The sequence below is a fragment of the Anastrepha obliqua genome, chromosome 1, assembly GCF_027943255.1.
Source record: "Anastrepha obliqua isolate idAnaObli1 chromosome 1, idAnaObli1_1.0, whole genome shotgun sequence".
Taxonomy (NCBI): Eukaryota; Metazoa; Arthropoda; class Insecta; order Diptera; family Tephritidae; genus Anastrepha; species Anastrepha obliqua.
Window position 1 is genome coordinate 3,573,057 of NC_072892.1, and position 13,190 is coordinate 3,586,246.

A 13,190-nucleotide genomic window follows, 5' to 3' on the forward strand; every position below is an offset into this window, starting at 1 on the left:
CATGAAATTCGAAAATGAACAGTAAAGAATGGAGGATTACTTAGGAAATAGCTGTTACAGTTAAGAAAATTGTCTGATAGATTCTCATGTAAGAAATGCACGACATTTTGGTTATACGGAGAAAATATGAAAATACATCAGAGGAACAACTTATCTAAAATCAATAAAATTTTGAGCCACTTCAACTTAATTTTTCTTATAAGAAAATTTAATGGACCATAAAACTGGCTATATTTTTTTAAGTATCAAAAATCGATTTTTGTTACACAACAAATTATCAAAAATTAATGACAATTCGGAGCCACTTCAACTAAATTTTTTTTTTCTGCTTAAAAAGTTTGAAGTTTTGATAAAAAATTTTAAAATTTTTATAAATCTTTTACAAAAAACGAAAATTGGATTATTATGGTATTTGTTGTATAATTTTGCAACGGGGTATATACCATACATAAGTACGCAAGACAGTTCTATATGAAATTGATATACATAGAAGGGTTCTTCTTCTTCTTACTTTTCGGGCTCTATCTATAGGGAATTCTTCTTCTTACCTTTCGGGCTCTATCTATAAGGAATTCTTCTTCTTTCCTTTCGTCATTACAGAAAATGTTGAATTGTGACTCGCTGTTGCTACTACGGCTAGCTTTAACCCGGCTGCCGTAGGACTCGTCCCTGAAAATATGATACCATTTTACCAATCCACCGCTTAATGATTTTGAAGAACAGCGTTCGCGTGCGGTGGGCACGCGTTTTGACTGACGTGGCGTGTGAAACGTACCGTAGTGCCAACGCACCACCCCGATTGCTGCTGGCAGGTTTTGACATGCCTATAATACATACGACACATAAACGAATCGTGCTTGCCAATGGCTAGTAGTAATTTGTTTTTTTTTTAACAATATAAACTTTTTAAATACAAAATAAAAATAAAAAATCTGATCTTTTTATATTATGAATTATTTTGCGAAAATAATAATCCCGAGCGTCAAGTTGTTAAGTTGAGCTAAGTTTAAGAATTGTATCGCTCAAAACAAACAATTTTCAAGCGTGAGCTTTCGATGAAACGTTGAACATTTAATATTAAAAACAACACTCGCCCAACGTTTTGTGTGACCTTTCTAATGTGTTGGTCACTTTTAAAACGATTCTGTGAGCTGTACACCAGCACCCGTTAAGCAGGTCGCTTTCACAGTTGCTGCGTCTCTTTTCTCTTATGAGGACCGCTCCTCCCTTGATTATGCGCAAAATCTCGGGTGACAGGTTTGCTGAATTATAACTTTGCACCAATCTCCATTTGATCCTTTCGTAAAGACAAAATGTTAGCCATTTTCAACATTTTGCCGCAACCACTGAATTAGAGTTGGAAACTAGAAATTCCTCCTACGTTTTCTATACGTTGAGAGTTTTAGCGTTTTATTCAGCTGTAAGATATGTTAGCTGAACAAATCCAATCCAATGAAAGTTTAGTTTTAGTTTATTTATTAATAAATTAATTGATAAAATCAAGAGCTATTTTGGATAAAGTAGACAATTGAGTAGTAAAGTCCTCTCTTGACGAAAAAAACTAACGCTTTATAAAGCTCTCACCTTTTCATCTTTTCCGTCCTAATGTATGTCTCAGAAGCTTGGACGATGACAACATCTGTCTCTAGGAGTGTTGGAGAGAAAGATTCTGCGGAGGAATTTTGATCTTTGCAGGGTGGTGACGGCGAGTGGAACAATAAGCTTTACGACGCAGCGAATAACGATCCAGTGGCTTCGTTGGTTGGGTCATGTCGCCGAATGAATGCAAACGCTCCGGTTCTGAAAGTTTTCGATGCGGTACCAGCTGGTGATAGCAGACTTGACTTCACTTGGTGTTAGCCGGTTAGCACGAGAAAGAAACGAATGACGCGCTTTGTTAAACTCGGCCAAAATCGCGTAAGCGGTTATCGCGCCAATCAAGAAGAAGAAGAAGATAATTAATAACTTAAAAATAAGAAGAAAGGCTCTTACTTACAGATTAGCTAAACAATTTAAATAAATTCAAATTGAGTTAAATGCATTTAAACTAAAACATAGAATTTGCATAAAAATTCTAACCTGCCTCAATTAAGGGGGAAGCCTGGTTTATGAGGTCTAAAAATTGCATCTCTTTGCGATTTTTGTTTTTAAGGAAAAAATTAATTTAGCACTGCACAGTTTTTTCTATCTTTTAATGAACATTTAAAGTATAAAAAATGTTTGTACTGATATTAGTAGAGCGCTGCAATGCTGGAGTTTCCAACTGGCGTACAAGATACAGCTCGTAATTATTATCTAAAGCAAAAGATTCAAATGGATTTCTAATTATCATGATTTTTTCTTCTAGATGAACTAAGAAAACTGAGGGAAATTCCAAAATTTCAACTTTTTGGAGGTTTTAAAGAAAAAAATGCCTTTCTATAAAAAAAAAAATTCACTTCAACTTGGTATAAAAATCTTAAAATTTTTTTTAATCTATTTTGTTAGTTCAAATAGAAGAGAATTTAATACTGAAGGGAACAAGCTATGATTAATTTCAAAAGGTTCATTAGTTTTTTTTTCATTCATGTACGCTAATTCAAAGAAATCATAAAAATGAAAAGTCGAGAAAAGAAGATAAAGTTTGTACTATAGCTGTCCGGTCACAGCGTAACTACCTAACGCTCGCCTACCTTTGGTTTTGTATCTACGGAAATATTGAGAATTAGGCTCTGTAACTTTGCGTGAATATTCTGAAATATATTAGGAATGGCTTAAAACGAAAAAAAAAATTTACGACAATGGAGGTATATCAAATCCTAAATTTCACTGCAGTCTATTAAAGCATTGTGCACATTAGGTAAAAACATTATTGAAAAGTAACTTCTTCTATCAGATAAGCCCTGCAATCTTACCTTGTACAGTAGGCGCCTACCCACAAAATCGGCACAATTGACATTAGGCTAATGAAGTTTGCATAATACAAACTTAGTGAAAACTCTTTGCGATCTTTCTGTACGAGTTTCATAACAAGGGTTCCTATTTATGCAACAATAATCTTGATGACTGCGCTCCCACGGTACACATAGCGCTTTTAAAGTCATTGGACCAGAGAAATCCTGGGAGTTCCTACGCATAAACCCAATCGTTAAAGATGCTTTAGACACAATATAGTCCACATCCACCACAAAAGTTCGTTTCGAATCGAAAATCAGCCCAGTCATCTATATATATAAAAAGAAGTTACATTTCCTTGGTAATCTTATAACTCAAGAACCGCCGAACCGATTAACACAAAAATTTCAGAGTTCTTTTCTATCTTTGAGGAGGTGGTTTGTGTGAAGTTTGATTGAAATCGGTGCAGCCGTTCCTGAGTTATGACATTTTATGTAAGTAATGGTTTCCTCTCATACGAAATGCCTGTATGGGAAAAACAACAACAAATACACAGCCGCTTATGAGCGTTTCTGTTGTACTGTTGTGGTTGTAAGTGTATTATGTTAATATTAAGAAAGTACATCTTTAGAAAGTATGTTGAATGAAAAAAATCAACTAATTCAACTGTTTAAACATTTTACGAGTTCTATAAAGAAAACTTAATATGAAAAATTTCTTGCGATATAAAAAAACATTTTATGTACGGTGGTGCGAAGCCCACTGGGAAATGCTAGTTATTATTATTTTTCAATATCTTGCCATCCAGATTGAAAATATAAGGGCTAGTCCTCCTAGAATATGACATAACACAAATTTTTAACATTTAGATGTGCACCAGGGTGAACATTTTCAAGGCCAATTTGAATATTACTTCGGTCAGTCGTGTTACGGGTTCGAAAAATCAACTTCACATCAACCGCGAACATTAAACGTTTTGCTTTAACCCTCTGTTGGGCACCCGGGTTTGGCTAGACTGGCTTTTTCGGCTTTGGACGTGAATTTAACATATTTCTATTATAGCTAACGACTTGAGCTGCCAGGCAGCTTCCTAAAATTTAATTTTCTATCGATTTATAGATATAAACTTTTAGAGTTGATCTTCGAACAGGACGAAAGGAGATCAGACCCGGGTGCCCAACCGAAGGTTTTAAAAATGGTGTCCAACGGCGGGTTAAGAAAATGAATTCGCAGATCAGTCTGTCCCCTGAGTGGGGTTTGATCTTGAAATGCATTGATAATTTTATGGGAAATTAACGTAAGATCGGTGCAAGTCGATTTTAGTGGCATAAAATCATGCTGGCATTTCGATATTGAGGAATATACCTGATTAAACAGTTTTGTTTTATGATTAGTTATTCGATCGCTTTGTGAAAATTTTCCCTAAAATTTAATTCGGGCTCTCTTATATTTTATTGTAATGAAATTGATATACTTATTTTTTTTTCTCTTATTCTCATAAATTTCAATAAATATTTTACTTCGCAGGTTTGGCTGCTTCGCTGCAGGATCATGTCATGGCTTCACGCAAATACAAGGAGGAGCACGAGGAACGTCAACGCCGTGCCGCTGCAGTTTCCACAAACAATAACAATAGCGATTTACATAATCAACACCATCATCAGCAACAGCAGCAGCAGCAACAACATCACCATCACCACCACCAACAACAACAACAGCAATATGGGCACAGTCAATCGCATCATTACGAAATGCAAAAGACATCTGGCCACAATAATGCCACGCCCAACAAAGTGGAAAGTAAGTCATTTTGCTTCACACCACTTCCAAACCATTTTTATTAATTGCCAATATCTCACTTTTATTCCAAAACAATAGTCGGTGTGAAACGCGCTTCACCTATGGCAAACAACCAACAGCCACGACCCGCTAAAATGGCGCACTACAATGATAGTGTCGCTGCGCACAACCAGCAGCAACAGCAGCATCAGCAACACCAACAACATTTAAGCAACAATAATCATTATTCGAATATGAATGGAGTTAGCAGCAGCAGCAACAGCGCATCCTCATCGGGTGTAAGCGCACCAATACAGTCACAGCCTACATCGCTATCGCCATCGTGCCGACGTAATGTAAAATTGCCACTCGAACCATTACTAATGAGTCCTGAAATCAATTCGATAATGAGCGGTGGTAGTGGCGGTGGCGGTGCTGGTAGTGATGAACGGCCGTTGCAGTTATCAGCGACAGCAATGTCACGTCAGCAACACCACGAGCAGCAGCAGCGCACGGCGACGACGATGACGCCGATTGTGGGTGGACGCGCCGGTGATGATGGTAAGAATTGATTGATTGTTTGCAACACAATTATTACCAAAACAGCACCAACCGCCACGAACCACCTACCTACCGTTACCGTTAGCGATAGCGATAGTCACCAGCACAACAAATAACGTACCGTATGCACCCTAATCACAAATTGTATAGAAACAGAAACTATGTATAGTCTAACCTAACCAAAAAAAAAAAAAAAAATTTATCGAAATAGCTCGGTATGCAAACATTTGTACCTGAAAAAAAAACTTGAAAACTAAACTGGTGCAAATTATAGTAAATGCAATAGTAAAACAATATTGGACGACAATTAAAAAAACACAGCCATCACCACCACGAAATATTCCACCACCACTTATACTCATAATCATAAGAACAAACAATTGCAATGCCAACAATCCTAGCTACATAACGCAGATTCACTACAAAATTACTACTAATTGCACTTTCGACGGTACTAAATACTACTAAACAGTGCTGTTGCTTACTGTTCGGCTGTTCTGCCCGCTATTTGTGTAACTGTTATTGTTGTTGTTTCGAGTGCTATATGGCATTTTTACTGATGATACATTTTTATGGTTTTCAAAATGTTTAACCAATTTTAAGCTAAATTTGTAATATTTTAATTTTTTTAGGAAAATTTCTTCAAATCAATGAGTTTTTATTTTATTAGATCACTTAAAAAAAACAAACACAAAATGGCTAAGCATCATTTTTACTAATAAGTTTATTGTTAATTTTTTAGTTTTGAATTCATTACTTACGAAAACAATGCCTTTAATTAGTTATTAAGTTTTTCAGTGCAAAGATAAAATTATTCTTCTGATATTTCTTTACTTTGCGCTTTCCTACATATTTGGTTTAAGTAAATTTCAAAATTTTTGTATGCATTAAAATTTAATCAATGTTTTTTTATGTGAACGCACACAAATGCTTTTTTATTTTTCCTTTTTCGCCTTATTTCTTTGGTGTTTCGGTCATTGGGTTCCACTGTCAGGGTGTTTGGGTTTCTTTTATTAACTTTTACATTAATTTTGTTCTTATTACATTCATTGTTTTATTAACCCTCTGCGCATATTCAAAATCATTTCAGTATAAACAAATCGTGGTTCAAAATTATCCCAAGGATGATAGATTTACCAGGTTTAGCCATTAGCTATGTGAAAAACAAAATTGTGCCACTACTTCGGTTGCCGCGTCACCAAGTACTCGACAATCAAATTCTGCCCAAAGATGATAGTTTTCAAGATTTGCATAGCTATCAACTACGGTGGAAAAAAATTTTGTTGAGCGGAACTTGGCTGCCACGTCACTTGGGATATGTTTAACAAAATTTAGCTTGTGTTAGTGATATACGAAAAAAATCAACACAGCCAATGCTCATGGCATGGCATTCGTAGCTACACAAGCTAAATTTTGTTAAACACATCCCAAGTGACGTGAGCCCATCAGCCGATTCTGTCAAATTCGCTGAGAGCCCAATAACGGTCTGCTACATAGACCACCTCTAAAAATCTTTTCGCCATGAAATTACCCCGTAGAAAAATAAATGCATATATGTATGCCCTTGGTTCGTAGGGGGAAAATAGAGCCTGCAATAGATACCAAACCAATTGTATTCCATGTTTTTGCTAAAAATTCAAAATTTATTGTTTTCCTAATTTTTAAAAGGCGTCTCGGAAAATTTGACGGCATATTTTTTACATTTCTCATAAAGTTTTAAGTGCTTGCTGAATTTTTCGGTATGTGGGAAAAGAACTACTTTATATTTCTATTTCGTCTTTGGCTTTATGGTTTATAACTATCCAAGACCGCCTGCTATATCAGCTTTCTGAATTTTCAGCAAAACTAAACCTGTTGAGAGCTTAAAAGTACTCGTATTTAGTTGTTCTTGTAAACTAGCTTCATTGACAATGCTTGGCCGGATATGACGTAGAACCGCCTGTTGTGGGCACCATCAAACCAACAAAAAACCAAAGGCATTATTTTTCTGCTCGGAAGTCTAAATGAATAATTCTGTGCAGATTTCCTTCATTTTTGAGTGCTTTTGCCGCAATTTATGCAGAAGGGTTAATACAAATACAGTAAAGTCAGATTAATCACATTTTTCCATGGGCTACTATGGACAATCTCATATAAGTGCATTGAGTCATTTATAACTTTTTCACATTCCCTTCATTTTACTCATAAATATTTGACAGAAGATATGCCATTTGAACAGTATCTACATTTTTATATTAAGCTCCAAACAAAAATCACTAACATTTTATATTTTTGACTGAATTTACGAGTTAAAGGCCTTTTATTAATGACACAGATTTAAAACCAGCAAAAAAGTTGTTTTAGGTATTGTCTTTTTTCGGAAGCAGTTCAAAGAAAATCAATGGAAGTTTTTGAGAAATGTAGTCTGTTTTATTGTCTATTTTAACTTTATTGGGTAACCCATATTTATTTTAAATATGATCATATAAGATAAAAAAATAAAAAATAAGAAATTTTTAAATAAGTAAATTAAAAAAATAGGCAATTTTTGGATTTAATGGATTTAATATAATATATCAAATTTTCAATTTACAATAAATTTTCAAATTGCAATAATTTTTTTTATTTAATTTTTGTAAAATTTCTTTAGATATTTTATGCCGTGATTTTAACGGAATGTGGCGAAGTAGTATTTGTATATCCTCAACAATTTCCACAATAAACATTTAGACCTTTACTTTAAATGGAGTTGAAACCTAAGGTATTTCCATAAATCTCCAAAGTTTTTCTCAAAATTTTTAACTCTACTTTTCAACTCAATTCGAATCAAGGCTTTTTCAATATAATGCCCAAAATGGTGTTTCTCAACTTGAGAAAAATCTAGTTCTGAACTTGGTCTTGAAGATAATTCCCCAGTTGGTTTCAACCCAATAATCCAAAATACCAAAAATACATTGGAAATAACTAAATTTTTGTTTTGTTTTTGATTTTGCTTTATAAAATAATATGATAATAAAATAAATGCATTTTAGAAGTAATCAATCATCATATAATAGTACCTACAAGCACTAAGTAAGCAAACCAATTAGCTTGCTATGACAGAACTCTGGTAAAAATTTTGAGCGCATTCGAAACGCATCGACTGTTTCACTCTGAATGCACAGTTAGATAGATACAGCCCATAAAAACAAAAATATAACACTTCAACATTTTGACAAGTTCTGATTATTTATTTATTAATTTTTTAATTTCAATTATTTTTTATAAAAACATATTTGACTCTATTTAAAGACCATATTAAGTTTCAAGCTTTGTACAAGCCTTATAAAAATTCGACAGATTTTCATAAACATTTCAAACACATTTTTATTAGGAATTTTTGAAAAAAAATTTGGTACGCAGCTTTACAGTCCATTAAATTTCGTATAACAAGCAGCAAGTTTGAATAGGCACAAAATTTAAATTCTCGTTGATTTTTGATATATTTTCTTTCTAGATTTATTATTTGGAGAAAGTGAGAAAAAATCACTTTATTGTGGCGCAAAAATAATCGCCCCTCACTTGCTACTCATATTTTTGTATTCTAATTATCGTTCATATATGTGGCAATTTTAATTTTTACTTTTTACGAAGGTGGCAACTCTATTTTCAAATTTTTCTGCTTAAAGTGTTCTAAAATAACTTGGCTTGACTTATAGTGCCGTTTTTCAGTTCACTTACAAATGTATTTAAATAAAAAATTTTGGATAGGTGGTAACACTATTTCAAAATATACCTATTAAAACGTGATCATAAAGTTTTCTTTGATACTATTATAAATATAAATAAGTAAAAATAAATGCGTAGGTGGCAGCCCTGTTTAAAAGAATTTTAAAAGTGTTTCAATAGCTGAACTTCTTACTCATATTGTAGTATTCTGATTATCTTATAAGCATGTTTTCTTCCTTGACCTCTCCTTCTTCTCTTCTTCTTAATTGGCGCCATAACCGCTTACCCGATTTTGGTCGAGTTTAACAAAGCGCGCCAGTCGTTTCTTTCTCGTGCTAACCGGCGCCAATTGGACACATCAAGTGAAGCCAAGTCCTTCTCCATCTGATCTTTCCAACGCAGAGGAGGCCTCCCGCTTTCTCTGCTACCACGAGCTGGTATCGTATCGAATACTTTCAGAGCCGGAGCGTTTGTATCCATTCGGACGACATGACCCAGTCAACGTAGCCGCTGGATCTTTATTCGCTGTGCTATGTCTATGTCGTCGTAAAGCTCATACAGCTTATCGTTCCATCGTCTGCGACATTCGCCGTTGCCAACGTGCAAAGGTCCAAAAATCTTACGCAGAATCTTTCTCTCGAACACTCCAAGCGTCGCTTCATCGGATGTTACCATCGTCCAAACTTCTGCGCCATACGTTAGGACGGGCATGATGAGAGTCTTGTAGAGTGTTAGTTTTGTTCGTCGAGAGAGGACTTTACTGCTCAGTTGCCTACTTAGCCCAAAGCAGCACTTGTTGGCAAGAGAGATTCTACGTTGGATTTCAAGGCTGACATTGTTATCGGTTTTAATGCTAGTTCCTAAATAAACGAAGTCTTTTACAACCTCGAAATTATAACTGTCTACAGTGACGTGGGTGCCGATACGCGAGTGCGCCGACTGTTTGTTTGAAGACAGGAGGTACCTCGTTTTGTCCTCGTTCACCACCAAACCCATTGGCTTTGCCTCTTTATCCAGTTTGGAGACCTCTCCTTCCATTTGATATTAATACTGCATCCATCTTTAATAGATATCCATGGTATGGTCTTAACTTCCTACAAATATCACAAAGAAAAACGCACTCATTTTTCCCATTCATTCTCTGCATTCTCTATTTTCTCATTTTTTCGGGCAACTTTTTAGATTTTTCATTCAACAAAAACATTGCCAGTTTTGCGTTTATCACTGAATAGCATTTCTATAAGGGGCGCAAAATTAATCACCCTTTCGGAAGATTTATAATTTTTGCAATTTTTGGATCTACATATACATGGTTTTTTTTTGTTAGATATTCAGCTGAGCTTTTATCATATAAACAAAAAAAATATTGAACACTACAAAAAAACACAAAAAGAAAAATAGTGAAAACTGATGAAAATGTTAAGGTGTTATATCTTTTCGAGGGCTGTAGATCGAAAAAATGGGTGTAGCAGAAAACGAAGAAGTGCTGCGACTTAGAAGTTAATAAATGCACGTAATACTTCGCCGACCCTGGAAACTCATGAAATCTGAAGGCTGAAGGCTGACTTCATACTGAATGCTAAAGTTATTTGGTAGATGAATTTCTAAATCTTAGTGGTAGGTAGTTGAGGTATTTCAATGCCCATGTGGTCAAGTCCAGAGATTTCCAGAAAATATACTCGACCATCTCATCATCTTTAAGCCAAAGTCGTCAATCTGACTCAATAGACAGGCCTAGCCGATAGTGGATAATGGAATATACACTAGACCTTTGAATACATATATACATAAAGATAGAATATGGGCTTGGTCGAGCTGCATTCAGAACCAATGTGTTGCACCATTTTTTAAGTACAGTGCACTCTCTCCTAACGGACACCTCTCTTAAGCGAACACTTTTTTCAGTACATGCCATAAATCCTTAAGAATTGTTTAAAGATTTTTTCTTTTGAGCGGGCAACCCACCCACAACATACTCGTATTATTAACTTTTTTTACACTTTTCTCATAAGCGGACACATTTTTCAGTCCCTTAGATGCCAGTTTAAGTACATTGTATTTCGTGGTTGAAATTCTGGGAAATTTGGCAACAGTGTAGCATTCAAACTGTCGTGAACTTGGTCACTGTTGCGCGTAAAGTCTTCTAAATCGGCATAAGAGAAGAAAACAAACGTAAGAATAAAACATTTAAACTGATTTATTTCAGCCTTTTATTGTAAAACTTGAATAATTTTCAAGCGCGTGAAAGGAAATAAATGTTTGGGGCCAAACTAATATTATATTAAATCTTAAGAAAATGATGTAAAATAATATAATTTTGGGGTAAACGAAATCCAATATTTTCTCGGTAGATGGCTGTAGTGATCGTTATATCGTAAAGTATCGATCAAACAGTTTAAAGTTTTATGCTCATTGTCAAGGTGATATTTTACACTGAAAAATTTTTTTCCTGTTTTTTGTTTGCTTCATTCAGTTGTGAGTTGCAGGGTGTTAACAATAGCTTGTTTTCGTTGCTTATATGCCCTCCGTTATTTTGTAACTGATATTAGTCGTCGTGGAATTTATGAGTAACTGAAGGACACTAAAGTCGATTTTGGCCCATTCCTTTGGGATATGTTTTTTTAAGGTGCAATAGGCTATTTATAAACTTACTTGCTAAGAATACTTCAAAGGCTCTAAATTGCATTTAGATCTGGACTAATTGCGGGCCATTGCAGCACAGGAATATTTTTCGACGCGAAAAACTCCTTTGTACGCTTAGCGCTGTGAATTACGGCCTTGTCCTGTTGGTACGTCTAAGATTCATCGTGAAATTCTTCGGCAAAATTAAATAAAACATTATTCAAGACGTCTACGTAATTTTCTGCGTTCATCTTATGCGAACTAAAACAAATTGTTGCTAGGGTAGTTAATCATTCCAGGTCATAAGGGAGTCAGTGTGGAAGATTCGGGAGTGACGCATTGGTCGTCCCCTAATACTTCAGACAAAACCATCAGGCCCATCGAGATTAAATTTTGTTTCATCACTAAAAATAATGGATTGCCATACATCATCTCAGAACGTATAATTTTCGGCGAATTCGAGTCTAGAAGCCTTGTGGCGTGGCTGACGCTTACGGTTTTGTCAGTTTATTTTAATATTTTGAATTCCAATTTTCACTCAAAATTTGATGTATTTTTCTTTTTGTAACGTTGAGAGAAAGCTCGCATCTACTTTGGTTAAAAATAAATAATTGGCGCGTACACTTTTGTTAGGTGATTGATCGAGGACCTCCTTCTATTTGCGGGGTGCATTTTGATGTTGTTCCACAAATAGAGGGACATAGTTTTAAGCCGCATCCGAACGCCAAATGGTTTTTTATGAGGTCCTTTTTCTCTCATCATTTGTATCTACTTTGGTTAGGGCTGATGTTTTTATTGACAGCCAACCGTCTTATCTGGCTCTTAATTCTCAGTTCTTTTAATTTCCACTTCCACCATGATTTTTCAAAAAGTGATGGATGACATTTTTATTTCGATTTACTCTTAGTGACGTTTTGCAAACAGGGACTCCCGATTCAAAATTGGTTTGTCGCATAAAGCTATTTCGCATAGTGTACATCACCACGCACATTGTAGATTCTTTAAGAATTAGAGAAGCAACTTATTTGGTTCATTAAATGAAGGCTTCACTATACTTACATCTGAAATGAAAATCGAGATCATCCTGCTACCATGACATTTGCACACATACTACTACACGCATTGCTAGTGCCTGTGAATTAAAATATTTCCTTCTACAATTTGTACCTTTCAATTCTTATTTAATTTTACTTCCTCATTTATATTTTCCTACACATTACATTCCAGTTTCCAACAATTCCTCCCATACCATATTAGCTCCATAGCGCAGCTATGGCCATAACAAAGTCAAAACTTAGCTGCTGAAATTGGGTTTACAAACTTTTTTCACACCCACACCCCATTTTATATTAAAACATTTGCGATAATTGGTAAGTGTCTGCAAAATAGTTATTGGTTGCTTTTCCTTAGCTTCTGGGTTGGCTTAGTTAAAATTAATGTATTTATAATTAGCTGAACTGCATGCGTCCTGTTGGCAACACTAATAGTTTTTTGAAATAAAATAGAGTAGCGCACGAGTTGTTACTAACAAAGAGCTCGCGAATATTAAAAAGGCATAACATTAGTGGATCAATTGTTTTACATGAAATTGAGAGCCGATTTGTCAGCGCACATCCTTTGTCGGGTCTTTGGTCGAGCGGCTCCACCAATTTGGGGTATGCGGCTTG

The 13,190-nt window shown here is 35.1% G+C and overlaps 1 protein-coding gene across 1 annotated transcript in view; it reads left to right on the forward strand.

Annotated features, from left to right (window-relative positions):
* The window catches only part of LOC129253175 (histone-lysine N-methyltransferase, H3 lysine-79 specific), a 209,703-nt gene that overhangs the window by 186,345 nt on the left and 10,168 nt on the right, over positions 1–13,190 (forward strand). Inside the window, exons 9-10 of the mRNA XM_054891448.1 lie at positions 4,402–4,674; positions 4,753–5,214. Of these exons, the coding sequence (XP_054747423.1) occupies positions 4,402–4,674; positions 4,753–5,214 (735 nt within the window). The remainder of the gene's footprint in view (positions 1–4,401; positions 4,675–4,752; positions 5,215–13,190) is intronic.